The sequence below is a fragment of the Neomonachus schauinslandi genome, chromosome 14 (assembly GCF_002201575.2).
Source record: "Neomonachus schauinslandi chromosome 14, ASM220157v2, whole genome shotgun sequence".
Classification (NCBI taxonomy): domain Eukaryota; kingdom Metazoa; phylum Chordata; class Mammalia; order Carnivora; family Phocidae; genus Neomonachus; species Neomonachus schauinslandi.
In genome coordinates, this window is record NC_058416.1 from 91,769,619 (window position 1) to 91,796,645 (window position 27,027).

Here is a 27,027-nt window from a genome sequence, read left to right on the forward strand (position 1 = left end):
CAGAGCCGGCGCTCGCGCGCGCAGCGGGACCGCGGCCGCCGTCGGGAGGCGGCCCGCGACGCCCGCGACCAGAGCGCGTCGTCGGGCGACGAGACCGAGCCCGGGCCTGGCAAGGAGAACGCGGGCCTGCCCCGCGCGCCCCCGCCCCGCCCCGCCGCCGTGCGCCCCCCGCGCCGCCGCCGCCGCGAGTCCAGCTCGCAGGAGGAGGAGGTCATCGACGGCTTCGCCATCGCCAGCTTCAGCACGCTCGAGGCCTTGGAGGTAGGTGGGGCGGCGGGCGGGGCGCTCCTGGGGCGGCGGCACACCCACCCCTTAGGGCTGCCCGGGCCGCGCGGGCCCCGCGCGCCGCGCAGGGCGCTGCTGGAGGGCCCGGCCGCCCGCGGGGGGTGCCGGCGGGTGCGAGTCTTGAGCGGCTGGGGAGAAAAGTCTCCGAATTGCACTGTCCCGGCCGAACGCTGTCTGCTTGCCACACACGCCTTTTTTCAGCGGCTTTCCTTTCAAAATACCACGGTGTTCGGCTCAGGACGTGCCGGGGAGGTGAGCTCTGCTGGTCGTGGTGAAGGCGGTGGCGGAGGGGAGACTTTGAGATTCTTCCTGTTCCTCTTCTCCTCCTTGAGGTTTCTGTTTGGACGGCGGGGCGTGGGGGGGAGATTTCTGAGACCCCTTTCCTGACGGCTGTTCCCCTGGTTAGTTAATAGGGTGGCAAAAATACCACTTGTCTGGCTGAGTTGTCCTGGGCAGTATTTGCTGAGCAAATAGCGCCCTTCTTGCGTGAGCCCAGGTGAGTTGAGAAGGAAGTGAGTACTGACTGTCAGATTTGGCAAGTGGGGTGGGTGGGGACCCACGGCCTCCTAGAACTGTGTAGAAGTGCTGGCGAGATCCCACAGTCCTGCCAGCCTCAGCCAACAAGCCCCCCTGACCCCCCAGGGGCCCCATGCAGCGCTTACTAGGGGCCGCCAGCATCTGCTGGGTTTGGGGGTCCCAGACATTGCTCAGTTAACAGCCCCCCCTCATTTTCCTGGAGCTTGGGAGCCAGTGGCCTGGGATCCCCAGTCAGAGGCTCAGCTTTGGGGAGAGAGGAAGTGCCTACATTGCAGATCCCTGCAGTGGGTCCTCTCCCTGAGGTGGGCCAGGTCTGTGGAGAGCCTCAGGGTCGGGTGCTGGCAGCCAGAGGGACATGGCCCAGGGACAGGTGTGCTGCTTTCTGTCTGGGCAGATGGATGTGTAGGTGGGGCACTTACGCCAACCACACAGCTCCCCCACCCCCATTCCAGTCCTCTTTGTGTACACCTGGGGGGCCCTAGATGGCTCCCGGATTAAGGGGTCCCCAGCTAAGACACTTTGGGGGGTGGCACATGCCACAGCTCTGAACTGGGAAGGGGTGGCCAAGTTCTGCGCCGCAGCTTTGGAGAGTGGTTACTCCAGCCACCTTCCAGATGTGTACCTGCCCTGCCAGGTGGGCACAAAACAAAACCCTGACTGTGGTCTCCAAGGCCCTGCATGCTGGCTTCTTGTGCCAGCATATTGGCCCCTCTGAGGTTTTCTGCTGCCTCGCGGCCTCTGGACCTGCTGTCCCCTCTGCCAAGGTTGTTTGGAGCCCTCGTGTCTCAGCACAGACATTACTCAGGCCCTCCCTAGTAACCTTCTGAAGCAGCACCCCTTCTTCCCCACCCCGCCCATCTCTCACTTCCCTTCCTGTCAGTGACCACTCTCTCTGAAGGCATCTAGAGATTGGCTCTCTTTTTTGGCTCTCTCCCCACCAGAACTTGTAAGCTGGAAGAGAGCAGGCGCCACGTCTGTCTTGTGTGCCCTCCGTGAGGTCCCCATGCCCCATACATGTTTGTGCAGTGAACAGGTGGGAGGAGGAATTGCTTTTGAGGAAGGTCGTGCCAGAATTCACTGCACCCCTGCTGAAACGAGCCCGCAGCAGCCTTGGCCACACCCCTCCGGCAGCGGGGATACTCAGTGCAGCCTCGGGTGTGGGGGCTTCTGCAGACTCTGAGCAGCCCCGGTCAGGCCATAGTGAGACTGAGTCTGCTGTCTTCTTGGTATTCACCCAGCCACGTCACCATGCGCCTTTTTCTGCCCTACTGAGCCAGGGAGGGACCCGCCTGCCTTGGAAAGTACGGGGCTTCTGTACAAGTCATAACTTCTAGATTGGTTCTCTTGTTTGGGCTCATTTCTTACTAAAGTGTAATGGTTTTCCCCAGAGTTCAGATAATTCGTCAGGACACTGAATGTAGCACACAGTGAACATGTACCTGACCAGGCACGATTCTGAGTCTGCTTGTCCTCAGACTGCACTGTACAGATGGGGACACTGAGGCCCAGTGCCATGAACATCAAGCCTCCCCTCCCCGCCCAGCGTCAGAGCTTTGCCAGGGCTGCCGTGGCATGGGGATGTGAGCAGCTGTCACCCCCGGGGCATAACACCCAAATGTCAGGTGTAGACTTGGCTCAGGAGGTGAGAGTGCCAGTGTCCACGAGTCCTCCTTACCCTTGTCCTGAGGGTGCAGCCTCCCCCGCCCCCCCGTGCCCCAGGCAGGTCCCTGACCCCACCCTTCCAGCACCTCCCTGTGCACCTGTGTTTGCCCCGAAGGGGGGATGAGTCTCTGTCTCAGGTGGCTGAGAGGATCACAGGCCACTTCTGTGAAATGCTGGGGACACACGCATGTGACGGTGGTGTTGGCTGAGGAGAGGGCTCCCAGGTCTGGCCAGGTTCACAGTGTGTCCAAGGCCCTGGGCATGGAGTTGGACGGCTAGAGCTTGCTGTCTGAGCTGAGGGGGTGCAGGGGCCGTGGGCCGGGCAGGGGTTGCACATCTGAGCGCCAGTCCTCCGTCAGCTTTCTCACTCTGTTCAGCAGGGTGGGAACAGTGAGCAGGTGGCAGCATGGGGGTCTTGTGGGGTGGTGGGGGGACAGGGGCGCCTTTCCTCTGCTCTCATTGACCAGGAACACTGGGGACAGGTGGATGTTTCTTGCTGTCCTGGTTCCTGTGACATCTCTGTCTCCAGAGGTGACGGCAAGGCCCTTGGGGGACAGGCCAGGACAGAACTGAGGTCCTCCTGACCCTTCCTTCCTAATGGCAAAGGAACCTATGGCCACAGGTCAGTTTGTGCCAGCCCCTGGGTCTCCTGGGAGGTCTACTTTGCAGGCAGAGCCTGGGTGAGCCCAGCAGACCTACTGTGCGCCTCCCAGCCCTTCCATCAGGGGTGCGTGCACGCCTGGGCCCCAGCGCTTCCCCTTCAGGCTCTGTCTGTGCGCTGCCCACCTCTCGAGAGGCACGCGTACGTGGTGGAAATCACCCTTCTGGTTTGGCGTCTATGTGGTGCTTTGCTAATTTGCTTCAGAACAGCGAGACACTTTCAGCTGGTTCAAAGATCGGTATCAGTGAAAAGGTATATCTCGAAAAAATGTTCAGTTCCAGCCTTGATCTCCTGCAGTAACTACTCTGGCCAGCTTCTGGCCTTTTCGGAGTATGTTGTGCAGATAGAACCACACAGGCGTATAGTCTTGTATCCCTCCCTTTTTTGCTGAAAGAGAGGGTTACGTACCACCTCTGTACATGTGTCTAGGAAGCATGTATCCAGGAATAAAAAATGGAAAGGAAAACACCCAAAGTTTTAGCTGTGGTAACGGGTGACTTCCTGTCTGTAATTCTGTTTCCCACACAGATCACTACACGTTAACTTTGATAATTCATAAAACGGACACCTAAACCCAGATGCGACCTGCTGCACACAGTTGTGCTTGAGAAACCCTGCCCTGGCCTCCCAGTGGCCACATCAGCAGGTGAATGGCTGTGTGGGCTGGTGGTCCTGGCCTGGCTGCCCAGCTCCCAGCTTTGGGTGATGTCAGGGGCGTGCTGTGCATTTCTGCTGGAAATGACCAAGTTCTTCCCAGTCTTAGGACACTGGGGCTGGGGCCGTGGGCCTCGAAGCACGCAGTGGAGGCTGCCTGAGTCCTGATGGGTGGTGGCCCTGTAGGGGGGCCAGAACTCCCTCAGGCCCATGCAGGGGGCTCAGTGGTAGTAATTTCTCTGCAAGCTGGTGTTCAGTGTCCCCCCGGGCAAGGGGCACATGATCATGCTAGGTCTGGTTGCTAAGGGTCAGGAGCGTGGGGGGGCCAGGATGTGGCCCTCTTGTCCATGTGTAAAAGCCTACACTGTCGGTCCCGCCTGTGGGGGCCTTGATCTGGGGGGCTGTATGTGTGCCCAGTCCAGCCCTCCAAGGAGGGGGACAGAGGACCGTCACTGCTGAGAGGAGCTATCAGCTGGGAGTGTCCATGCCCACCAGCCAGAGCACCTCCAGGCTGCTCTCTACTCTCCAGATGGGGAAACTGAGGCCCAGAGAGCAGGAACACTTACCTGCAGTCATGGAACGGAGGTACGACACTGAGCCTGGAACCTGCCTAGGCCAGCATTGGTCTGCTCCCTTATTCTGCCTAAGGGCTGCTGTGGGGGAGGGGCTGCTCCCTCCAAGGGGTCCCCGCCAGCCGATGAACACAAAGCCGTTGCATAGCCTCCTCCGCCCGCCCGGGTGGATGTCTGCACCTTGCCTTGGCAGCAGCAGTTTGCCGATGGTGGGGTGGGAGCCTGGACTGGGCTCTCCTGTTGTGTGGGTCAGTGCTCTGCTGTGATAAGGCATGTCATGGGAGCAGTGGCGACACTGACTGCTGCTGAGGGCACTGTCCTCACACACCCACTTGGTAGGTGAGGAAACGGAAGCCGGGGTGGAGTTCTTGTCTGGCATCCACCCACCATAGCACCAGACAACAGAAACCTCGTGAGTCTTCACCCAAACCCGGGTCGCATTTTCTGGATGCTCTTTGGGAGGAATCTGAGCTTGAGCAGAGGGGACAGTGGTCTCCCTAACATCTAAGGGGATGGCCTTTCCTGGGCTGCAGGAGCAACAATAGGAGCTTGTGCTGCCCTGGGTCAGCTGCCTGACCTCTGGTGAAGGCCCCTCTGAGCATCGTGGGCGTCGAAGATGGTCTGCAAAGCCTGCGGCTACTCACGGGCTGGGAGCAGTCTGCTCTGTCCCTGCACGCCTGTCATGGGCCGTGGAGCCACAGGGTGAATGCTCACACGCTGTGGCCCAGCACAGTGGAGCCATGGTCCTCCTGATGGTGGCCCTGTGTGTCTGCGAGCCAGCTTGTTGTCCCTGGCCTCCATCACCTCAGGCCACTCCCCTGCTCCTCTTTGGCTGGGATCACATACACAGTGCTTGTGGCTTCTGGGCCTCAGTTTGTCTGTCTGTCCTGCCCACACTGTGTCCCAGCATCTGTGAGGGCTGTGTGGGACTGATGGCGGCAAAGGTGGCAGACCCATGTCTCCCCACTTCCACCCTTCTACTGAGTGCCTGGAGGCTGCACCGCACCTCACTGCGGGTGAGGTGGAGCCTCACCTCCCAACGGGTTGGGTTTGCCCAGACTGGGCAGCATGGCCATGGGGGCACCCCTGTGGCAGGCCACAGGCCTCCTTTCCTCTGCCCCCACTCTGAGTTTCTAGACAGTCTCAAGTCCACAGCAGGTGCGGGGGTGTGGTAGGTCCATGTCCCAGGTGTGTGTGCACGTGGGGACACACATGTGTGTGCTGTGTCCTTGCTGGGGTACCTGTGTAAACCTCTGTGTTGTGTATGTCTGTGCTCCAGACCCCATCCGGGGCAGCAGCTCTGTGGCCTGGACAGAGCAGAGGACAGGCCTACATGTGACCCTTTGGTCACACACAGTGAAACCCCATCCTGTAGCTCAAGGATAGGGCCTCATGTCCTCTATCCGTTGTCCTGGGCCCACTGCAGGACAGTCACCCCCCAACACACACACGCACCAGAGCAGGCAGCAAACGCTCATGAGTTCATAGAACTGGCCTCTGTCCCCAGCACCCCTTTAGCTTCTTGGGCCTATCACTGGTCTAAACTTGCAATTCAGTACTTGCTCTGCTGTGGCCCCCTTCATGCCCCACTGCAGCCCTCACTCCTGTAGCTCCAGCCACATCTAGCCCCCCTTTCTAACACTCCTGTTGGAGAATCCTCAGACATGCACATGGGCACACTTCTGGCCCTTGCTAACTGCTCTGTCCCCTGCCCGGAAGATTCTTTCCCCAAGTGTCAGGGGGACTCACTGGTCACATAGCCCCCTTCCCTGGCAGGGAGCCTTCACCCCTGTGCCTGGGCCACCACTGACCCATTCCGGCTTAGTCTCTGTTCCTTGTCCCTCCCACGAAGACTCCAGCAGTGTCGGTGTCCTTGTGGACATCTCCCTACCCAGAACCTCCTTGTGCACGTGCTTGTTTCCAGGGAGAAGCTCCCAGATCTGGGGCTGGGTGGCTGGTGCTCTGCGGTGGTGTGCTGTTCACTTTGATACATGGGGAGGCGGTTCTTGAGTTGTGGCACCAGGCCTCTTCCTGCTGAGGGTCTGCGCCGTTGCCCACTGGTCTGCCTCATGCCTCGGTCACTCTGCTTTCTGATTCGCTGCCGCAGCGCTCATGCCTGGGCACAAGCAAGTTTCCTTGTCAGTTCTGACACCTGCCCAGTGGAGTCTCCGAGGTTTCTCATTGGCCACTGTGGCATCTGCTGAGAACATAGCGTTGTCACTGCTCATCTCCTTTCCTGTCTTGTGGCCTCTGTCAACACCTCTACCCCATCCTTTCCGGTGGGACTCTCCTGCCTCCCCCTGACTCAGCACGGCTGTGTGCGATCTTTCACGTGGACAGGGTGTCCCACCTGGGAAGTGTCTGGACTGGCACCAGAAGTGAGCAGTGAGCCTGACCCGCGCCCCTTGTGAGGATCGTCATCCTTCTCTGGACCTGGTGACATCCCTGAATTCCAGGCCATGTCGGCAGTCTTGTGTCAGGTTGCTTTGCTGATATTTCAGTTGGGTTTTTAGCACTATATTCTTACATAAAATTAGTCTGAGATTGTCTTGTGTCTGCTGCATTTTTTCTTGTGTTCTGGAACAGTCCGAATGGCATAGGAATCGTCCACTCCTCTCCACACTTGGGGTCCCAGTGTTCCAGCCTCCTTTGCTGATGGCCAGTTAGAGACCCGAGTCACCTCCGTTTGTGGTGGGGAGGAAGGTATTGAGTAAGGGATCCATGGGACCAGCTTGCTGGAAACGGGGTCAGCAGGGTGCCCCTCACCCTCCACCCCCACCCCGGAGCAGGCTGGCCTGGGACACTTGCTGCCAAGCAGGACTGCCTGTGAGCTGGCAGGTGGTGAGGCCTCAGGCCCTGTCCCCCTGCATCCTGTTCCGGTGGGCAGTGGCTGCCTTCTGGAGGAAGGACACTGGAGTCTGGACATCACCCCCACCGTGGGCTTGGGCATGTCATCCTCTCAGGGCGGCCAGAGCAGTAACAAATGCATGGGGACTGGGCAGGGCACCTGCTGGGGGCCACCGTGGTGCTGGCCCCGACCCCTGCAGTTCACATGCTCTGCACGCAGCTCCCAGAGGTGGGGGCCGTGGGCAGCCCTGTCAGGGAAACAGGGGGAACCCAAGGCACCAGGCTTTTGCTAATTGCTGGGGTAGAAGAGTCATTGGTCAGTCCAGCCATGGCCACACCACCCAGGCCATGGTCACCTGCCCATGCTCTCTGCCGAGAGCCCTAGGTGCAGCCTCCTCCATGAGGCCTCCCAGAAGCCTGGGCAGCCAGACCATGTCCCAGGCAGAGCTCTCCAACACTGGGTTAGATAAACCAAGCCGTGGCAGCCCCCTCTCACCTGGACTGTTGTTCGGGATGGTTTCTCACTGCCTCTTGTTCACTGGGGCCCAGGCAGTGGTTGCCACAGGGCAGGGCAGGCCCACATGTGGGGCTGTAGGCCTCTAGAAGTGACTGCTAGGCAGCAGGGAGTGCTCAGACCCATTTTTCCCATCCTGACTCACTGAGCATTTATTGAGCACCAGCCGTGTGCCAGACTCTGTGTCAGCTGCTGGGTTGGCTTCAGACAGGACGCAGACAGGTAATCTGACTGGCGAGTGCCTGAAGGGAGATTGGGGGCTCGGAAGGAGGGTGCATAGGCCAGGAAGGTGCTAGGGAGGTGCCTGGCAGGGACTAGCCCAGGAGGATGGCAGGGCTGGGTGGGACGTCCAGGTTGGGACGCCTGGAGAAGGTCGATGAGGTGGCTGGGCTGGGGCCCCAAGGGCACCCGAGGCGCTTTTTCCCTTGGGAGCCAGAATATGAAAGCCACATGGAATTGAGTGCTTTGGGGACTCTGGGCAAACGTGGTATCTGGTTCAAGTTTCATGTGGAGATTGTTCTGGTGCCCCGGTTTGCCCGAGTAGCTAAAGAAAGAAAACTCGCCAACGAGTTACCAGCCTTATTCAGCTCCGCAGGACGGTGTGTACCAGGCTTCTGTTTGAAGCTGCATGTGGGGGAGAGCTGATTCCGGAACCTGGTACCCAGCCCAGCATGTACACCACCCCTGCTTGTCTTTCCAGTTGCAGTCAGTGTGTGTGCACATGTGTGGGGTGCGGGGGTGGGTGCGTGTGTCTATGTAGGGGAGGGAACTCCCAGCAGAAAGGCCAAGCTGGCCTGGCGGGGCACATCCATGCCTCCCCCACCCACACCCGTCTGTCCAGCTTAGATTCCGTCTAGTGAGGCATCTCAGTGACCCCAGCTGTGCTTCTTCCTTGGAGCAGCTGTTTGGGGTGGGCACTGCTCCCTGGACTCCACCCAGGTGGCAAGCACGGGGCCACCTAACAGGCCGACCGGACTGCAGGCGCCTGTGGGCCCCAGACAAGCTCTCTGCTGAGAGCAGGGTGTCAGCAGGTAGGTGTAGGGGGCAGAGCAGACGTCTGTGCAGGACACATGAGTGGCCCTGTTGGAGGGCTGCCACTTGTACCCCTTTGCCAAGGAGGAGCGGGAGGCCACAGCCCAGTCTAATGTGCAGTGATGCCGAAAGTCAGACCTAGAGGCCCCACAGGGACCCTCGCGATCTGCCATGAGCCCCATCAGCTCTCTGACCTTACCTGTTGCAGCTTTCTCCTAACCCCCCACATGCTGGTCCTCAGACCCTGGCAGGCCTCTGGCTAATCCTCAGCCCGTGCCGTTCCACATGCTGCATGGCTCACGCTCAGTACCTGGCTTCACCTGTAGCACCGTGGGGATTCGTCAGGCTTCACGTAGACCTGCCTCCTGGGTAAAGCCAGGGCCCCCTGTCTGTCACCCATGGAATGAACCTGCATTCTCCGTGAGGCGTGGCCCTGCCACCCCCTCACCTGGGGCCCCGGGCACTGCTGCCTCGGGACCTTTGCACCTGCTGTGCTAGTCCCATCTTCCAGGAACAAGTTCAGGATGCTTCCTCTGAGCCTCCCCTGCTCCTAGCCCGCTGAGGAGGACAGTGAAGTGAGTGAGCCCAGTCCAGACGCCTGGTTTAAATTCATTTCTCTTCCTCACTACCTGGCCCCAGGTGTCCCTCTGCCTGCTCTGGGCCTCAGTTTCCTCATCTGGGAAGTGGGGGTGATGAGCTGAAAGTGCCTGCCACATGGTCCTGCCCCCCCATCCCCATCCCCTCTCCAATGTTCTTCTCTGAGCTAACCCTGAGGTTGGTTCTCTTTGTGCCCCACCCCAGGCAGGGGACGTTTCAGCAACAGTGGCCCTGGCTTCTGGCCTCCGTGGGCAGCCCCCTCCGTGTGTGACAGCTGAGCAGCAGCTGAGCAAGTCCCAGAGACTGAGGGGGAGCTTGAAGGGCAGTGAGCCTGAGGCCAGCTCTGGCAGTCATGGGCAAGCACACAGAGCAGTCTGTATGTGGAGGGGCTGGGAGGGGCTTGGGCAGAGACTGACCTCCAAACCCAATTGCCAGGAGAGCAGTTGTGAACATGAAGATCCTAGTCGAGTGTGGATTAGAGGGCGGCCTGGGTGGTCAGCACAGGGTCACAGTGTGGGGTCGCAGTGCGGTGTGCATGCATGGACATGGGAGGAAGTGTCTGTGGCGTGCAGACCTGGGCAGGGGGCCCAGAACGGGGCCTACCTGCCCCTCAGTCTGGCTGCCTCTTTGCCTCAGGCTCCATGCCGACCATCCTCCTCCACCTTCATGCCTTTGTCCAGAGCTCCTGTCACCATCCTCATGTCTGACTGGTCCCAGGCCATGGGGTGGGTGGGTCTCTTCTGTTTCCAGGTGACCTCCTCTGCCCCAACAACTACTGAGCACATGGTGGGGGCTGGATGGACATAGGAAGGAATGAGTGTCTTCACAGAGCCTGGGAAGGTGGGTCCCCACTGGTGTGCTGAGCACTGGGTGTGACAGAGGCTGTCCTGCTGCTGGGCCGACTCCCCAGCTCCTGGGTCTTTGACCATCTGTCCTCAAGCCCTGCTGGTCCTGCCAGGTGTTCCAGTGCATAGAGCACACTGTGGGTGGGCACCCAGGAGCAGGGTGCTGAGGAGGAGTGCTGTGGGCTGGCAAGACATCGACCCAGAGGGACCAAGGTGCATGAGGCAGGTTCCAGAAGGTTCTGGAGCAGCTAGGGGGTCAGTGAGCCCTTCGGGGGATGGTCCTTGAGGCCAGTGTTACCCTCAGGTAGCCACAGTCCTGGTGGATTGAGGGACCTCTCCAGCAGGATGCCTTAAATGGAGGGACAGCAGGTGGGCTGTAGGGGTGGGAAGATGATGGGGAGCAGTATCTATCTGGTGTGGGTGTGAGCTAAGGAGGGAACAGGTCAGGGAGAACTCCTGTCCCAGCATCACAGCTGGGGGGTGCGACTGGACGTGGCTCTCATGCTGGGGCAGGGCAGCGGGGTGGGGGCCGCCTGCAGGCACTGTCCGGGCCGGCTCTGAGTCCGTCTTCGACTCGGGGACGTGGTCAGCAGCGGGTGTCGGAGATGCCCCAGGCCTTGCGACACCTGGACGCCGGGGCCCGGGGTGGGAGGTTGGGCCCGGCAGAGGGACCCTCTCACCACCCCCCTGCTGCCATCCTGTCCTCCAGCTCTCTGTGACGCCGCGGACGGTGGTCTGTGATAGGGCGGTGCTGCTATTACGGTCCACAGGCCCTCCTGTGCCTTCCCCGGATCCAGGGAACCTTCTCAGTCCCAGACAAGGACAGTTGGCTAACTCTGGGGGTGGGGGGCATGTGCCAGTTGCTGGTGGGCGGTGGACACACAGGCTGCCTCCTTTCTAGCTGGGGTGGGGGAGGAGGGTGCCCTCCGGGGGGGAGGCCCCTCGACCACATGGAAGGAGACGCCTGTGCACGTAGTCTCCGTCACCGGGGTCAGAGGGGGGTGGGTCACGGCACAGAAGGTAGGTACGGTTTGGGGCTGGGGTTTTACTTGGTGGGGGCATGGTGTGAAGTTTGAGTGAAAACTTGCAGGTGAAGGAGAGTGAGCCACATAGATAGCAGGGTGGTGGGAGCAGCTGTGCCGAGAGCCTGGGGCAGATGTGTGCTGAAGGGCTTCCAGGTTGGGGCTGACAGCCTGCCAGGTGAGCAGCGGGTGGAATTTGGCCTGAGCTTGTGGAACAACGAAGACTGTTGACTGAGCCGTGAGCCAGCAAGGTCTGCTGGGGGCCCCAAGGCCCAGAGGTTCTGGGAGACAGGCAGCCTCAGCCATGCAGGGTGGGAAGGTAGGGACGTGGGCTGGGGTGGGGAGGTCAGGTGGGCCAAGAGAGTGCCGGTGCTTGGCAGTGAGGGGTAGATCCTGTGTGACGCTGGGGGCTCAGGCCCAGGTGCTGGGGGAGAGGCCCCAGTGCAGTTCCAGGAGCGGAGGGGGCACCTTCCTGGCTGGAGGGGTGTGGCCATGCCTCGGCCTGCAGGATCTGGGAGCCTGGAAAGGCCCTGTCCACATCGGACCTAGCAGCCTCAGCCCTCCGTGAGTCTGGGTCTGGGTTTGCCAGTTCTCATTACTTTTCTCTCTGCGCAGTTAGTTTACTGAAGTGCAGGTAGAGATGGTATTGTTACTACATAGTAATGACGTTCTGGGGAGCTAAAAGTAGCCCCATAAAATTGCTACAGGAAAATGTAACCATTGATTTCAGCAACGTGCATGGAGATCCCCTTGTGGTCCAGGGAGGGTCCAGGGGCCCGGCTGCTACTGGGGGCGCTGGGGGCTTCATTGTGGGACTGTTGCCTTGGGCCTCGAGGGCCGTGGGCTGCGGCGCTTGGCCATGCCCCCTCTTTAGGGCCCCTTTGTGTGCAGGCACGCGTCCTGGGGTGCGCCCGGCCACATCTGCCGCCCTGCCTGTGTGGGCTCACAGACGGGTCTATGGGCAGACGGCAGCTCAGGGGTACAGCCAGGCCCTGGACTGCTGGAGCTCGTCCCAGCTCACCCCAGACCACTGCTGCAACCTCAGCAGGGCCCGCTTCCCTGTGGGCACATTCCAATTCTGTGGGCTCCTAGTGTGGATCCACCAGCAGCATGCTGAGCGTCCTGCAAGTCAGACACCAGCCCACCGCTCGCCTCAGCCTCCCGCCCTGGGGGTCTGCCCCGAGGAACCCTCTACTCGGAGACCTGCCCTGGCCCATGGTGGGGCAATCACTGCTGTTGCGGCTCTCCCTCGCCCAGAGCGGTCACCACAGCCTGGGCAGAGCTGCTGCCCCAGTCTACAGATGAGGAAACCACCTACCCAGAGGCCCCACGCTCCGGGCAGAGCCTCGACTGGGACCCAGGGCCAGCACCCCCACTGCAGGCTCAGTGGGGGCAGAACTGCGGTGGTGTGTGCCTCAGCTTGGGTGAGCCTCCAGAACTGGCCTGGGCTCACACGGGGTCAGCATAACAAGTGAAGGCCAGCCCCAGCCTTGGCGTGCTGGGAAAGGGCCAGCCAGACATATCCCAGCAATGCCTCAAGGCAGGAATTGTTGAGTCCTGTGACCAAGAGCCCCTTGGGGGCACAGCATCTGGTCTCCTCCAGGAAGCCCAAGGATGCCTGGGGTCATTCTCAGGGCAGTGGCTGGGTGGAGATGGCCGCCTCTGGATCCTGGTGCACCAGGCCTCTTGCCCGCTTGAGCCAGAAGGCCCATGGTGTCGTTAACCCTCCATGTGCACAGGGCCCAGGCCTATCGCCTACTGGCTCACCTTCTGCTGGGCGGGGGGCGACTCGCTTCCCAGCTCCCCCCCTCTTCCAGATGCAGGAGCTCCTGTCCTGGGGCCAGGATGCTGCTGGGTTGAGTCCAGGCCAGAGGAGAGGCCCAGTCACTGATATTTCAAGGGTTCTAGCAATCTAGGTTTTTTGTTTGTTTAAGAAGCAAACAAACAGATACAACAGGTTTACAGAAAACGATGTGTTCGATTTGTGGTTGATGCATACTTTGGGTGAAAGATGTGATTGGAGGTGTCTGGAGAAGTGGCCTGGGGCTGCCCTGAGGCCCTTCCAGAACCCGCAGAGGGGCCAGGGCAGGGCCTAGAGGAAGGCCTTTGTGGAGCCCACCGCCTGGTCTGCGGCTGGCGGTTCACCGCGCTTGCTGTGCAGTGTCTGCCCTTCCATCTGCCCCCCCTGTTTTGTCTGTTTTGACTACAAGTGTTCATTAGAAAGACCGATCCCAGCCCAGCCAGGTGTCCCAGAGGGGCAGGCTGTTCCCACAGGTTTCCTAGTTAGTATCTGCTTGTGCTTCTGATCATATATACCGCAGGCCAGCCCTGTTCTCATTACAGGGCTCAGATATGGGACTTCAGAGGCAGTCCCCCAGGCTAGAAACTGTTTCTGTGATTTTACCTGATCGGAAGGTCCTCAGAACCAGTGGCTCTCTCTCTGAAAGTGGGGCTCACCCCACAGTGGCTCAGGAGGTCCATGTGTGGAGTCACGGCTTCTTGCAGAAGGAGGTGGCCCGCGGGCATCTGAGGAGAGAGGCCTGGCTGCTTTCTGTGGCAGTACGAAGGTCTAGGTGGCCCGTGGGGGGTGCGTGGTGTGTACGCCCCAGGCCACTTCTCCAGACACATCTAATCACATCTTTCACCCAAAGTATGCATCAGTCATACTGATACTTCAGGCCTCCCTCTAGGCCCTGCCCTGGCCCCTCTGCGGGTTCTGGAAGGGCCTCAGGGCAGCCCCAGGCCACTTCCAGCACCGGGGTGCTGAGAAGCTGATGTTAGGGCCGAGGTGGGGTGGGGCCCAGGAGCTCACACAGTGCAGCCGCTGCACAGAGAGAGAGGGCCTGGCAGAGACACCCCTCCGGCTCTGGGACTCCAGCCCCGTCTCCTGCCCAGGCTGTGGAGGCCAGGGGTGGGTGCACATGTGGGAGTGTGAGCATTGCGCATGTGCTTCCACGTGCGTGTGGGGCGCCTCAAACTCCCACCTCCTCACCACGCCCGCATGCGCTCCAAATAGTGTCTGTACCTGCCCGTGGCGGGGCCCATGTCCCCCAGGGACCCAAGCGTTTGGTTAGACATCATTCTGGGTACCTGTGAGGGTCTTTCTGGATGACTTTAGCATTTAAATCTGTAAAGTGAGTGAGACAGGTGGCCCTCCAGCGTGTGGGTGGGCCTTATCCAATCCCCTGAAGGCCTGAACAGAGCAGAAAGCCAGACCCTCCCCCAAGGGAGAAAGCGCTCCTCCTGCCTGGGCCCTTGAGCTGGGACCGAGGTTTTGTCCAGCCCTGGGAAGGACTGTACCCCTGCAGATCTTGGGGCATCTGGGCCCCACACCTGCGTAGCCAGCTCCTCAGAGGAAGGCTGTCTGTGTATTGGCGTCCTGCTGGTCTGTTTCTCTGGAAAGCTGGTCCACCCTTTACAGCATGTTGCTCTGGTTTTTCCCTGCAGGCCTCTGAGCACAGTCTGCTGGGCCTACCCTCTGTACCATGCTGCGGGGCTGGGGCCAGGAAGGGACCCCGAGGGTAGGTGGTGAGGTGCTGCGGCCTGCAGTTGGGTGGCAGCATCCAGGGCGCAGAGGTAGGGGCAGTGGGGGCCTCCGTGTTGTCTAGGGCTGTGTGGGGGGACCAGCCTGTGAGCAGCAAGACTGGCCCTCAAGCAGGGCAGGAGGCCTGAAAGCGATGAGTTAAGAGTGACCGACTGTCTGAAAGGGGGTATGGCACTCGGGTGTCCTGGGAGCACCGGGCGTCAGTAAGTATCAAGTGCCCGCATGTGGAGACTGGAGAATGAGCTGCGGTCTTCAGGACTTTCTCATCACTGGAGGGACCGCCCTGATTCCCTTCCCCAGGGAGGCTTGTGGCCCTGTGCTGACTAATGGAGCCAGGGAAGCAGGCACGAGAGAGGGAGGGAGGGAGCATGGAGCTCCTCGCCCCCTCGGGCTGTTTGCACTTGCCGCTCCTCTATGGGAGGCTCTAACCTAGCCCCTTCCCTTGGGCTTCCCAGCTGGGGCTGCCCTCGTGTCCGTTTGAGCCAGCTGCCTTCTGAGCTGCTCGCTGGTGCCTGGAGCTGAGCTGGCCTGGTCAGTGTTTGCTGCCAGCTTTGTGTACGCAAAGGTGGGGGACCCCGAGTCTGGAATCGACCTGAGACCCATAGGCAGGGCAGGGGCTGGGAGGTCTTACAGTGAGCAGGGGTTCCGATGTCAGGGTGTGGGGGGAGCGGCCCCCTTGGGCTGAGATGAGCCGGGGCTCTGAGGGGTTCATCTGACCGGGACTCCAGGAGCGGCCACCGAAATGCCAGCAGCCTGTGGGTGTCCCTGGGGTCTGATATTCCAGAAGGCCAGTGTGGTCTGAGAAGCCAGGGTCCACTTGCTGCTCTCACAGAAGCCTGTGGCTCTTCGGGCAGAGCCACGTGGCATGGGCCAAGCTGGCCATCATCTTCCAAGCTGAACAGCTTCAGCAAGGCAGGGTTTCCAACCTTGCGGATGTCCCAGGGCAGGCGCCTCTGCCAGCCCAACCTCCCCTCTCCCTTCCCGCTGCCCCTCAGTGAGCCCTGGGGTGGGGGTGGGGATGCAGGGTGAACCCCTCCTCATGCAGGAGGATGCACACTCCAGCCCTTAGTGTCACATCAGAGGTGAGAGGCTTTGGTGGGGCTGTCCTCCGTCTGTGTGACTGTGGTGTGGGCCCCTCGGGAGAATCCTGGGAGTGTGGAATGTCCACCCTCAGAGAGGAGGAGTCTGCTGCTGCCCCCAGGTGCGGCCTGCAGCCACGCACGGTTGCTGCCAGCCCAGGCTGTGGGGTCACACACAGCAGGACAGTCGTGGGGGCTTCCGGGCCTGGAAGGGCAGTGCCAGTCTGGCCAGCCATGTTGGTGCACCTTACTAGTTCTGGGGATTGTGGGCCCCTCGCACAGACAGGAGGAGGCGTGTAGTGCGAGGTCGGAGGACCTCACCTGCCAAGCATAGCGTGTCCCCGTCTCCATCGCCAGGCCAGGGGACCACAGCAGACTGGGACGTTGGTTCTCCCTGCCACCTGCCCAGGTGGACTGAGGCCTGGCTGGGGGGCCAGGTGCCCAGCTGAGCACAGAGGCCAGCCCTTGGAGAGGCTGCCACAGTCACCCCTCAGGTTCTCAAGAAGCACTTCCTGCGGGGCCGTGAGGGTATCACCTGGGACATGGGGGAGCACCTCAGCCACTGCATCACCTTCATTCAGGCTCTCCTCCCCTCCCCCTTGCATGAATGCTTTCCCAGTGGGTCCTTCCCTCTTCTTCAGCAGCCAGTGGAGATGGTACCTCCCACCCTGCTCCATGGGCCCAAGCACAAGGCTGGCCACCGCCAGTAAATGCAGGTTCTCCTGGGCTCGGCTCACTGGCAGGACCGGCTCTGCATAGTAGGGGCTGTGCTTGGTGCCGTGGGCACCCTTCTGCTGCGGTTGGCATCGGCACAGCAGGGCATGCTCAGTAAACCCCCACTGGGTGTCAGTCCCTGCTTTGGGACCAGGTGCAGCTGTGAGCAAGATGGGCACAGGTCCCTGTCCTAGAGAAGGGGTCCAGGGTCCCTGACGTTCTGCATAGCTGGCTGGATGCCGTGCTGCATGGAGTTGGGCAGAGAAACCTATGGGTGGCTCCGGACCAGGGGACAGTGGTCAGCTGCTGTGGTGATGGCCCTCAACTCAGGAATCGGAGGGACACCCTTAGAAAGGCCAGTGCAGCACTTGCTGCATTTTGGGCCACGGATTAGGGGCCCCCGTGACCGGCTGGGGTCCCTTGGGAAACAGCCCCTGGTCCAGCTATGTTTTCACATCACTCTCTGAGCCCCGCCGTCCTGACAGGCCCACCCACACTCGTCTGACCCACCTGCCCATCTTCCTGAGGTGTGAGTCCGGCGGGATAGCCCACTCGGGGGAGGGGGTGGTGCTTGGCACTCCAGGTAGGTGCTGTCACATGCCCAGGGACCCGCCCTCAGGGCACGGTCTTCCATGGTGTCACTGACATCACTGCCAATTAACCAGCTTTGTCCTTCCTCACTCACAGAAGGACATGGCCCTGAAGCCACATGAGCGGAAGGAGAAATGGGAACGTCGCCTTGCCAAGAAGCCCCGCGAGTCAGAAAACTGCCCATCCGCAGAACCAAGTGAGAATGGGCGTCCCCTGGAGATCGTCAGTCCCGAGCAGGACCTGGAGCCTGCCTGCGACCGGGGGAAGAAGAAGGTCCCACTGCAGCCCACCAAGCAGGTGAGCACTGGGCCCTGCCCCACTCAGAACCATGGGCTCTGTGCCCTCTCCCTTGGGTGCCCTCGGGGCCACACCAGCACCTGGACACCACCGTCGGCATCTGGGCCTGCCTGGCAACGTGCTCCATCGTTGTTGGGCGTGGGGTATGGGGCACATGTGGACTGGGGCCCGAGGCAGCCGCTCGCCGTGAGCCCAGGTCCTGAGCAGACAGGAGACCTTCCCCTGGTGGGTCACACAGCCAGAGAGGCCAAGCTGGGAGCCCAGGGATTGGGGGTGGGGGAGCGTGTACTTGGGGCAGGAGGGTGCACCCGCTGATAGGCTGGCCCCGTTTCCCCATTGCGTCTGTCAGGCTCCGCCGACCACGGGGTGTCCAGGGTGTCTGTAACGCGCGGGGGCCGGGCTCAGCACTGGGTGTTCTCCATCTGCTAATCTTCTGTAGGGTACAGCGTATCTGTGAGGTGGGGTGTGTCACGTGACTCGTGGTCAGGGGCCGCGGTGCAGGGAGCAGCCCCGCCCAGGGGCCTCCCTCCACAGCAGCTGGGAGACGGGCCCTTGGTGGGAGGGGCCATCCTTGCTGTCACCAGAGCCCAGCTGGGTAGGGGGGGAGACTGGGACTGGGGGGCCCTCTCCCAGAGCGTGGGGCTCTATCCCAGGTGCCGGCTCAGCCCTGCAGCTGCTTTCCTTCTCAGGGACTCACTGGTATGCGCCTTCTTTTCAGAGAGGGGTTCTTCTTGGTGTTTCACACTCCACTTTCAACTCCCTTGGGGATGGGGCTGCTGGTGAGGGGGCAGCATGTCTCAGGGGCCCGGGCTGGTTGGGGGGTCTGCAGGCACACCTGCCCAGGTGGACACGTGCTCTTTCTTCCATGCAGGTGTGCTCCCCAGAAGGGGGGCCGCTCCCAGCCAACCACTGGGACCAGAACGGCCCGGCCCAGCGCCAGCAGCAGCTCCAGCCCAGCCAGCCCCAGGGGTCACTCCCAGCCCCGTGTCAGCGCTGCCAGCCCCGTCGGGCTCTCCCGGACCCCGGGCAGCCCTGCCAGCCCCAGCGGCCACTCCCGGGTCAGCGCAGCTGGCCCCAGCGGTCACTTCTGGGCCCAAGACAGCCCTGCCAGCCCCGGCGGTCACTTCTGGGCCCGGGCCAGCCCTGCCGGCCTCAGCGGCTGCTTCCAGCCCCAGAGCAGCCCTGCCGGCCCCAGCAGTCCCTCCTGGCTCAGCCCTGCCGGCCACGTTGGGCGCTCCTAGGCCCTAGGCAGCGCTGCCGGCGCCTGCGCTCCCTCCTGGCCCCCTGGCAGCGCTGCCGACCCCTGCGCTCCCTGCTGGCCCCCTGGCACCGCTGCCGGCCCCTGCGCTCCCTCCTGGCCCCATGCCACCTCTGCCGGCCCCTGCGCTCTCTGCTGGCCCTCTGGCACCGCTGCTGGCCCGTGCGGTCATGGGTGGCCCCCTGTCTCCGTGGCCAGCCCAGCAGGGCATCCTCAGGACAGCGGTGCCGGCCCCCGCAGTCACTTCTCCTGCTGCGTCCACGCCGCCGACCTGCCAGCTCACTTTCAGTCCAGTGCTGCTGCCCCCGGCGCACTCTCTTAGCCCCTTGCCAGCCCCGGAGGTCCCTTCTGGGCCAGCCCAGCTGCCCCCAGGGGTCACTGCTGGGCCTCAGCCAGCCCCAGCAATTAGTAGAAGCCCCAGAGCACCCTGGCCCCCCAAAACCTTCACTGCTGGGCCCTGGACAGCCATGCCAACAGAAGCGGCCACTCCTGGGCCCAGAACAGCCTCACCCGCCCAAGCGGCCACTCCTGGGCCCAGAACAGCCCTGCCGACGAAAGCGGCCACTCCTGGGCCCCGAGCAGCCCTGCCAGCCCCTGCAGTCCCTTCTGGGTCCCAGCCAGCCCTGTAAACCCCAGCCGTTACTCCCCATCCCTGAGCGCCCGTCGCTCCTAGGCCGGCCAGCCCCGCCCCGTCGGCCCCTCCTGGGGCCCCCGAGCCAGCCACGGCGGTCACTGCTGGAATTGGTTCGGGCCCATCAGCCGCAGCTCTCACTCCTGGCACTGGGCCGTCCCTGCAGGCCCCTGAGGTCACGACGGACTCGATCTTCCACCCCTGCGGTGGCCCGCCAGGCCCCGTCTGTGAGTCCTGGAGCCTGATGCCCGTTTTCTCGGCCACCCTGGGTGTGGCTGTGCTGGGCAGATGTGCTGCCAGCCTGGCCAGAGGCCTTCTCCAGACAGGCCGGGCTGTTTGCGGTTGGAAACTGAGGCTCAGCAGAGGCAGCCCCTGCAGGGCCGCTACCAGGCTGAGGCCCACCTGCACCAGGAAGAGAGGAGAGGACCCCCAGCGTCTTCCCACCTCCCTGCCATGCCTGCCCCCGTCGTGCCGGCTACTTTGGGATGCGCACGCTCCTAGGAGAGTGGACACGGCTGCCCCCAAGGGCTCGGGCTTATTGGAGGCCTTCCTCAGTGTCTCTCTGTGCCTCTGAAGTGCCCACGTGTCCTTGTATGTCAGCGCCTGTGCACGCCCAGCCCGGGTGTGGGTGCGTGTATGTGGTGTGTGTGCATACGTGTTGTGGGGGCTGCCAGCGCAGGCCTCGCGCTCCTTGGGCCCTAACCCATTTGCCAGTGTGCATTCCATGCCCCTAGGCAGAATGTGGGCCCGGCTGGAGCCAGGCCACAGGTCCCGCTCACCTCCCCTCAGGCGAAGGGCGAGGATGTGTGTGCATCTCCAGGGTTCTGTGAAGGCAGGGAGGGGACACGGGGCACTCAGGGCTGTCTGTGGCCAAGTAGGAGCTGCTGGTGACAGGAGGGTGTCCCCCCCACCCCCCCAACTCTGCCTCCACCCCAGTGGCTAGGGACTGAAGTGGAGGCAGAGTCTCCCGTCCCCCCAGCTCTGGACCAGGAGGGCCGGGGCCATTCTTGGAATGCCTCCTCCTGGCCTCCCACTCAGCCCGTGCAGCTGTCCAGCTGTTGGCCCCCCAGGACATTCCCTGTCGGGACAGACCTCACACTACAGGGCTTTTTCTGCCCTCCGCCCATCCCAGACCCATGCCGAGGGGTCGCCCGTTCCTCACCCCAGACCCCTGGCTCAGGGCAGTCCCACACTGGTGCTCCTGGAGTCCTGGGCATAAGGCAAGAGCTCAGCTCTGACCCTGCAGAATTTGAGGGCCTCTGGAGAAGGGGGCTGCAGCCCCTTCTGGACAGCCACATCAGCCACTTAGGGGTGCACCCCCCCCCCGCCCACCCCATTTGCTCATGAGGACACTGGCCCTCCGGGGTCCCCACTGGCTGGGTGTGGGGGCCGCCCAACGCCCACAGCAGGGCTCGCAGGCATCTGGTCCTCACCAGGGTCTCCCAGAAACGCGGGGCTTATTTTTCCGATTAAAGAAAATAAAAAGTGCCGTGCCATTATTTTTATGACAGCATCAGTGAGTGTGTGTCATACGTGAAGTGATTTATTCCGACAAGTGGTTTTCTGCGCATCTGGACTTGCCGCCTGTTCGCTGCATTCCTGCCGAGCATCGGGAAAGCAGCCGGGGAGGGGGCGCCCAGGGAGGGGTGCACGGCCCGGACGCGGCTCACCATGCTGTGGTGTTCGTTCGGGGGGCCACGCTCACCGTAGTCACCCAGCAGACCGTCCTGCTGTGTCCCTCGGAGCCGCTGTTCGGGAGGGGGCCTCTCTCTGGGTGCTGCAGGAGGCGCCTCTGAGACGTGCGATGGGCTCCGGCTGTGCCCACCGTCCCCTCCCTCCTTCCGACCGGAGGCGGCAGTGTTGGGATCTCTGCCTTCTGGGTCCTGTGCAGGTGCTCGGGCCGGCCAGGCAGGTGTGGGCTGGCGCTGCGTTTCTAGGCCCTTCTGCTCTGGGAGTGTGGCCCTGGCACTTGAGTGCCCACGTCGGGGAGACAGAATTGACAGGGCGCCGGTCAGCGGGAGAGGGTGGGAGCCTGCAGTCCCCCGTGCCGGGCCCACCCCTTCCCCCTCCGGAATGGCCCCACCGGGATCGAGCCCCATGGTGCCCACGGGCCCCCGCTGTTCCTTGCCCGCTTCCTTGCCGAGACATCTGAGCCCAGAGGGGTCCCCTGGGGTCACAGCTGGCCTTGGGTTCAAAGTGGCAGGAGCCTGAGGGGAGGCACCCACTTGCTATCGGGGGGCCAGACCACATGTGCCACGTCCTGGGGGCCGCTGCCGCCCTCGTTGCCATGAGGGGACGAGGGTCCTGTGTGGCCAGATCTTGGGGGTTTCTGAGAGCGGCTAGTAATGTGGGGTTTTTTGTGGATTTGGAGATTTTGAAATGTTGGTGGCTCATTCCAACGTCATGAGCCACCTTGCTGGCCAAAGGACACAGCTGTAGGGTCCCTGCGTGGCCTGGGGGTAGAGGTTTGGGCCCTGGCAGCTTACGTGGCCCCAAGGCCAGAGGGGTGGGGTGTGGCCCGCCCTGTCGTGGGGAGAATGGGGGTAGCTTGGTCCGAAGATTGGGGGTAGGTTGAGTCCTTCGGGGTGCTGTGGGTCTGAGGGGCCCAGGGTTGCTCCAGGGGACCCCTTGGATGGAGATGGGAGCCTGGGTGCAGTGCTCTGCTGGGGTCTCCCTTCAAGCCCTACAGCCTGCCCTGCGTAAGCCCCCTGCCTCCACCTCCCTGTCTGCGGATGGGGCCTGGAGGAGGAGACCATGCCTGGTCCCTGCTAGCCCGGCGAGGAGCAAGGGCAACGATGGTGGGTGTGGCTGTTTGCGGGGAGGAAGGAGGCCCCTCAGGGTGCACCTGCTGGAAGGTGAGATAGCCCTGGGAGGGGAGGGCCCTGAGCATGGGGACAGTCTATGCGGGCCTCACCCAGCGCTCGTCTGGGACATCCTGCCCAGGATTCCTGGGAGGTGCATGTCGCCTGCGTGCATGTGCGTGTCTGTGTGTGCTTCTGCCGAGATGGCAGTGCTCCGGGAGCAGGCTCCCAGCTCGGGTGAACGCCAGGGCAGTCCTGACAAGTCCTGCCCTCTTGCGGAAGCCTCAGGGCGGAGGAGCCCCTGGACTGCCCCGCCACTCGCTGACCGAGGATTTCGCCAGCACCTCTGTTATCAGGGGCCACTCCGGGTGCAGAAGAGGCACCCTGACCCATGTGGACCAGCCCTGCCCCGTGGAGCTCTGTTCTTGCAGACACTTGCTGAGTTAGAGGGGCCGGCGCGCATCCAGGCTGCACCGTAGCTTAGCTGCGCAGAGAAATGGGCCAGCCCTCCTGGCCTGGCCAGAGGCTGCAGTGACCACCATACATCCACGCAGTTTGCCAGAACCAGGGGGCTTTAAGGAAAGCGGTGTCCATGTCCCACCGTCCGCTTTGCCTGGGCGATTTGGCAAGAACCAGGCCCCAGGGCTGGGGTTCTGAGCCCACAGATGGAGTCTAACAGCTGTGTGATGGGCTTGTGCTGAGAGACACACGGTTGTGAACATCTCGTGGTCACGTTGAAATTCAAGAACAGGAGACAAGATTAACATACAACCTCCAATGTTCAGAGTGCTATCAGTGGGACATTTGTCCCTCTCCTTACAGCAAGTGGAAGGAAGGTGGTGTGTATCTTGCTCTTCTTCATTCAGACCCGCCCATTCACGTGCTCCATAAGCACGCGGCTTCTAGCCTGTGGGGTGTGGAGGGTCCACAGTGACCTGTCTCCGTGAGTCTCTTCTCACACTCGTGGCCCTTGCCGGATGGCTCATTGCTCACGCTCAGCCAGCCTGTGGTTTGAATCCCCACCGGCCCGCAGAGCTGAGCGCGTCAGCCCAGAAGCTCCCTTCCGGTGCCACAGCCCCCGTCGCCGACCACAAACCGGCCAGGAGACATCAGCTCTAAGCCTCCCCCCGCTGCCCAGGTGATACGCCGGAAACAGGCAACCGCCTTTCCCTGCTCCCCACCCCCACGCAAGGCCAGTCCTTGGCTTCCACCTTCTAAATGTCTCTCCAAATGAGATTTCATTAGAAAATAATTCAGAGGAAGTGGCCGTCAGAGTTCATCGTCTGCGCTCAGAGTCACACCCCGGTGCTCGTGCTGGAGGAGGAGACAGGTTTGAGGCCAGTGACCGCCAGGGGCTGGAGAGGGTGGAAGGAAGGACGCAGACAAGACTGGGCGTGAAGGAACCAGGAAACAGTGGAGCACGGGCAAGGCCTGAAGCTGTTTCTTTGAAAGCACCAGCGACGCAGAGCCCCGGCTGCTCGGATGAGGGATAAAGGTCCCCAGTGACCAGGGTCGGCCCGAGAGGGAGGAGGCCGCGCCGCAGGGACCTGGACAGGCACGGGAGTCGCCCGCCGAGGGGAGGTGCGCAGGCTGCGGGGAAAATACGGTCCGACCCCACAGACCGAGATGAAGCCGACGACCCGAGTGGGCCCATGTCCGTTGAGGAAATTAGCTCTGTGACGCGCACGTCTCCACGCCAGTCCCCACGGTCTCACGGCCCTGCCAGAAGGCCGACCTCCCGCCGCCCAGGCCCCCGGGGTGAGCGCCAGCCTCTCCTGGAGCCCACTGGCCACACCCAGGAGGCACTTTCACCCGACTGCCCCGACTGCCGGGTTGCTGGGTGGGCCAGTGTTCACGCCCAGGCAGCTCCTCCGTTCCTGTGGTCTTGCCCTCGACCCTTCCCTGGAAGGCGGTGGCGGTGGCAGCGGTGGCCGCCCGGGCTCTGTCCCCCTGCCATCTGCAGGGAGCGAGGTTCCTCTACGGAGCCCATTTGAGCATGCCCTCCCCCTCTGCCCTCAGTAGAGCCCGATTCCTGGTGACCTGAGTCCCCCTCCTGCCCCCACGTGCCTTCCTTCTGGCTGCGACCCTCGGCTCCCCTCTCCAGGTGCCTCGCGCCCCGTGCAGCTGTGTGTGCTCACGGCCAGGCCGTGTGACCCGGGCCCGGCAGAGGCAGGTGCTGGGGGAGGCGGGTGGGGGTCGTGGCACAGCTCCGGAGGCTGCACGGTGGCCGTTGGTGCCGCTCACCACACCAGTGTCCACCAGTACTGGGGGTCCCGGGGGGGGGCCTCTGGCTCTGGCCTGCTGTGTGGCCTTGGGCAGCTGACTCGGCCCCTCAGGGCCTGCTTTTCCCGCTGTGAGCGGGGTCCTGTCGCTCCGCGCTCAGGCTTGTGGGTGAGCGCGTGAGCTGAGTGCGGTCTCAGAGCGGCGGCCCCTGCTTGCGCAGATGCTTGGCCCTCCCCGACTCCTTGCCACACCAGGTTGCAGCTCCGGGTCGATGCATGGGGCTTCCAGGGTGGCGCTGCCGTCCCCCCCGGCTGGGCTGGGCCGAGCGCTCAGGGGGCTCAGACCCCACGTCTCCTCCCTTCAGGCCCGTTTCCCCGTCCGTCAGGGGGGGGCGTCCGCATGCTTCTCACACGGCTGTGCCCAGTGCTGGGGGCGTCTCCGCGGCTGTCATGGGATGGCCCTAGTTCTCCCACTCACAGAACGGTGTCGGGACCCCTCGGGCCCCCCCCCAGGCGGCTTCCCCAGCAGCAGGCTGGGTCTCGGGTGCTGGGACGCGGCTGCTGCCAGTGCTGAGCTCCCACCCCAGACGGGCGCTCGCTCACGGGAACCGAGAGCCAGGCCCTGCAGGACCTGGGTGGCTTGAGCGCAGGCACTGTTGGGAGGGTGGAGGAGAGCTGGGGTGCGGGGTGTCAGGCACCTGCGGCCCCCCAGCCCGCCTGGCCTGCCAGGTCCTCACAGCCCCGCCTCAGAGGGCAGCGCTCACCATTCCGCACGAGCGTCCTGTCACTGCCCGTCTGGGCCCCGGGATGCAGCAGGGAAGGAGACTGAAGACCGTCCCTACCTTCACGAAGCTTGCATTCCCGTGGGGAAGACAGGTGTGAAACCGTGGAGGGACGTGGAGGTGCCCGCGGGCCTGCCTCCGAAGGGAGAAGGGGCTCTGTAGATGAGGGGCGGGGGGCGGCCGAGTGCCTGGCACTCAGGACGGGGGGCCTCCGGCCCAGGCGCTGCTGGGAGCTGGGAGCAGCGCAGGGCATGAACTGATGCGTGTCTTTAAGAACTAGTGCTGGCGGTGACGGGCAGCCGCCGAGCGGGAGGCTTCTGCAGGCACAAGGAGGTTGTGGGTGGCTTGAATCAGGTCCCCGTCGACCAAGCAGGTGACGGAGGCCGGATGGAGCCCCGAGGGCCCCGCGTCAGCCCACGCTGATAGGATTCTGGGGGCCGGACACGGCGGCCTATCTTGTCCCTCTAGCAAGGGGGGCCACACCAAGCACAGACAGGGCTCACCCACAGCTGTGCCCCCAGAGCCTGCTGGCCACGCATCTTCTCGGGTGGTGTCCCCAACAGCATCGCTCGTGATCTGTGGTGCATCCTATGCGTCCGTCCGTCTTCCACCACCCACCCCTCGAGCCGTCCAAGTCTCCGTGGGCGAGCAGGGAGCAGTGGGAGGGATGGCCAGCCTCGGAGAGCCGCAGTTTGCGCCTCGGTGCCAGGCTGTCCGTGGAGACGCTCCACCGCCTGAGCCCCCTTCACCGCGCCGGGCCCTGTGCTGGGTCGTCAGGGACAGACCCGCCAGACGGTGATCCTGCTTCACTTTCAGAGGGACACCCGGGGCTCCGGGGTCCTGGACGGTCCCTCACCCAGCCTGGTCGATGCAGGAGTAGACAGAGCATTGGGAGGGATTTCTGGAAGAAGCAGGGCCCAAGCCCAAAGCCTGAGTAGGCGTTAGCTAGCCCAGGGGAGTGGGGGCACCAGGATCTCCTCACAGTGGGTTGCATTTGACCCCATGCGCAGCCCAAGAACTCCCGGCATGAGTGTCAGGGGGCTGCACGACCACACCTCACCAGTGGACGCTGCCATCAGTCGGGGGACGCCAGCCCGAAACACCCAAGCTTAGCTATGACCCGTTTTTCACATTCTAAGAGGGGTGTTGAGCGCACACAACAGAGCCCAGAGGCTGTGCACGCAGCCGGGGGGGGGGGGGGCTTTGTCTCATGCTCCTGCCTGCCCAAGTGTTTGCGCTGTCTGCATGAAGGGCCCCCCCCCGGGCCGGCCTTGCTCTGTGGCCTTGCCCAGGACTGGGGCTCCCTGAGGCAGCCTTAGCCAGGCTCACCCAGGGAGGGCCTCGCTCGCACACAGGCCTCTGCCGGCCATGGGTTCAGGCGCTGGAGCGGTCCTGTGCCACGTTCCCTGCTGTCATGTGCCATGGGGAGGGTGGTGGCCGCACGTGCCCGGTGGGAGGGGGTGCAGGTTCTGCGGGGTCAGAAGGCCCCCCTGAGCCCCAGGGAACCGTGTACCCGTTGCTGGTGGGAAGAGCAAGTAGTAGGGGATCCCGGGGGACAACCAGGCCTGGAGACACGTGAGGGGGTTTCCTGGGCTGAGCTATAGGTTTACAGCCCTGACCTGGGACACTGAGGTCCAGGGAGCGAGGGGCATACCAGGCATGGGCAGTCCTGTCTGCCCGGGGGCACTGCTGGGTCCCACCTCCTGGGCCCGTTCTTAGCGGGATCCTCCAGACTGGCCACCCACTGGGGTGGCCCTCCCCACCCACCCCCCTCACCCCCAGCACCTCCCACCCCTGTGGCCTGATCGCCAAGTGGAACCACGTGTTGCCTGTCTGGCCTCATGTGCTTGGCAGCCAGCCCAGGAGATAGATACTTCCTC

At 62.8% G+C, this 27,027-nt stretch overlaps 1 protein-coding gene across 1 annotated transcript; it reads left to right on the forward strand.

Annotated features, from left to right (window-relative positions):
• Positions 1-52: 52 nt before the first annotated feature.
• FBRSL1 (fibrosin like 1) lies at positions 53-20,848 on the forward strand. The gene is made up of 3 exons (XM_021697300.2): positions 53-261; positions 17,253-17,453; positions 18,325-20,848. Exons 2-3 carry the CDS (start codon positions 17,259-17,261, stop codon positions 19,585-19,587), a joined length of 1,458 nt encoding a protein of 485 aa, XP_021552975.2. The 5' UTR covers positions 53-261; positions 17,253-17,258; the 3' UTR covers positions 19,588-20,848.
• Positions 20,849-27,027: the final 6,179 nt, after the last annotated feature.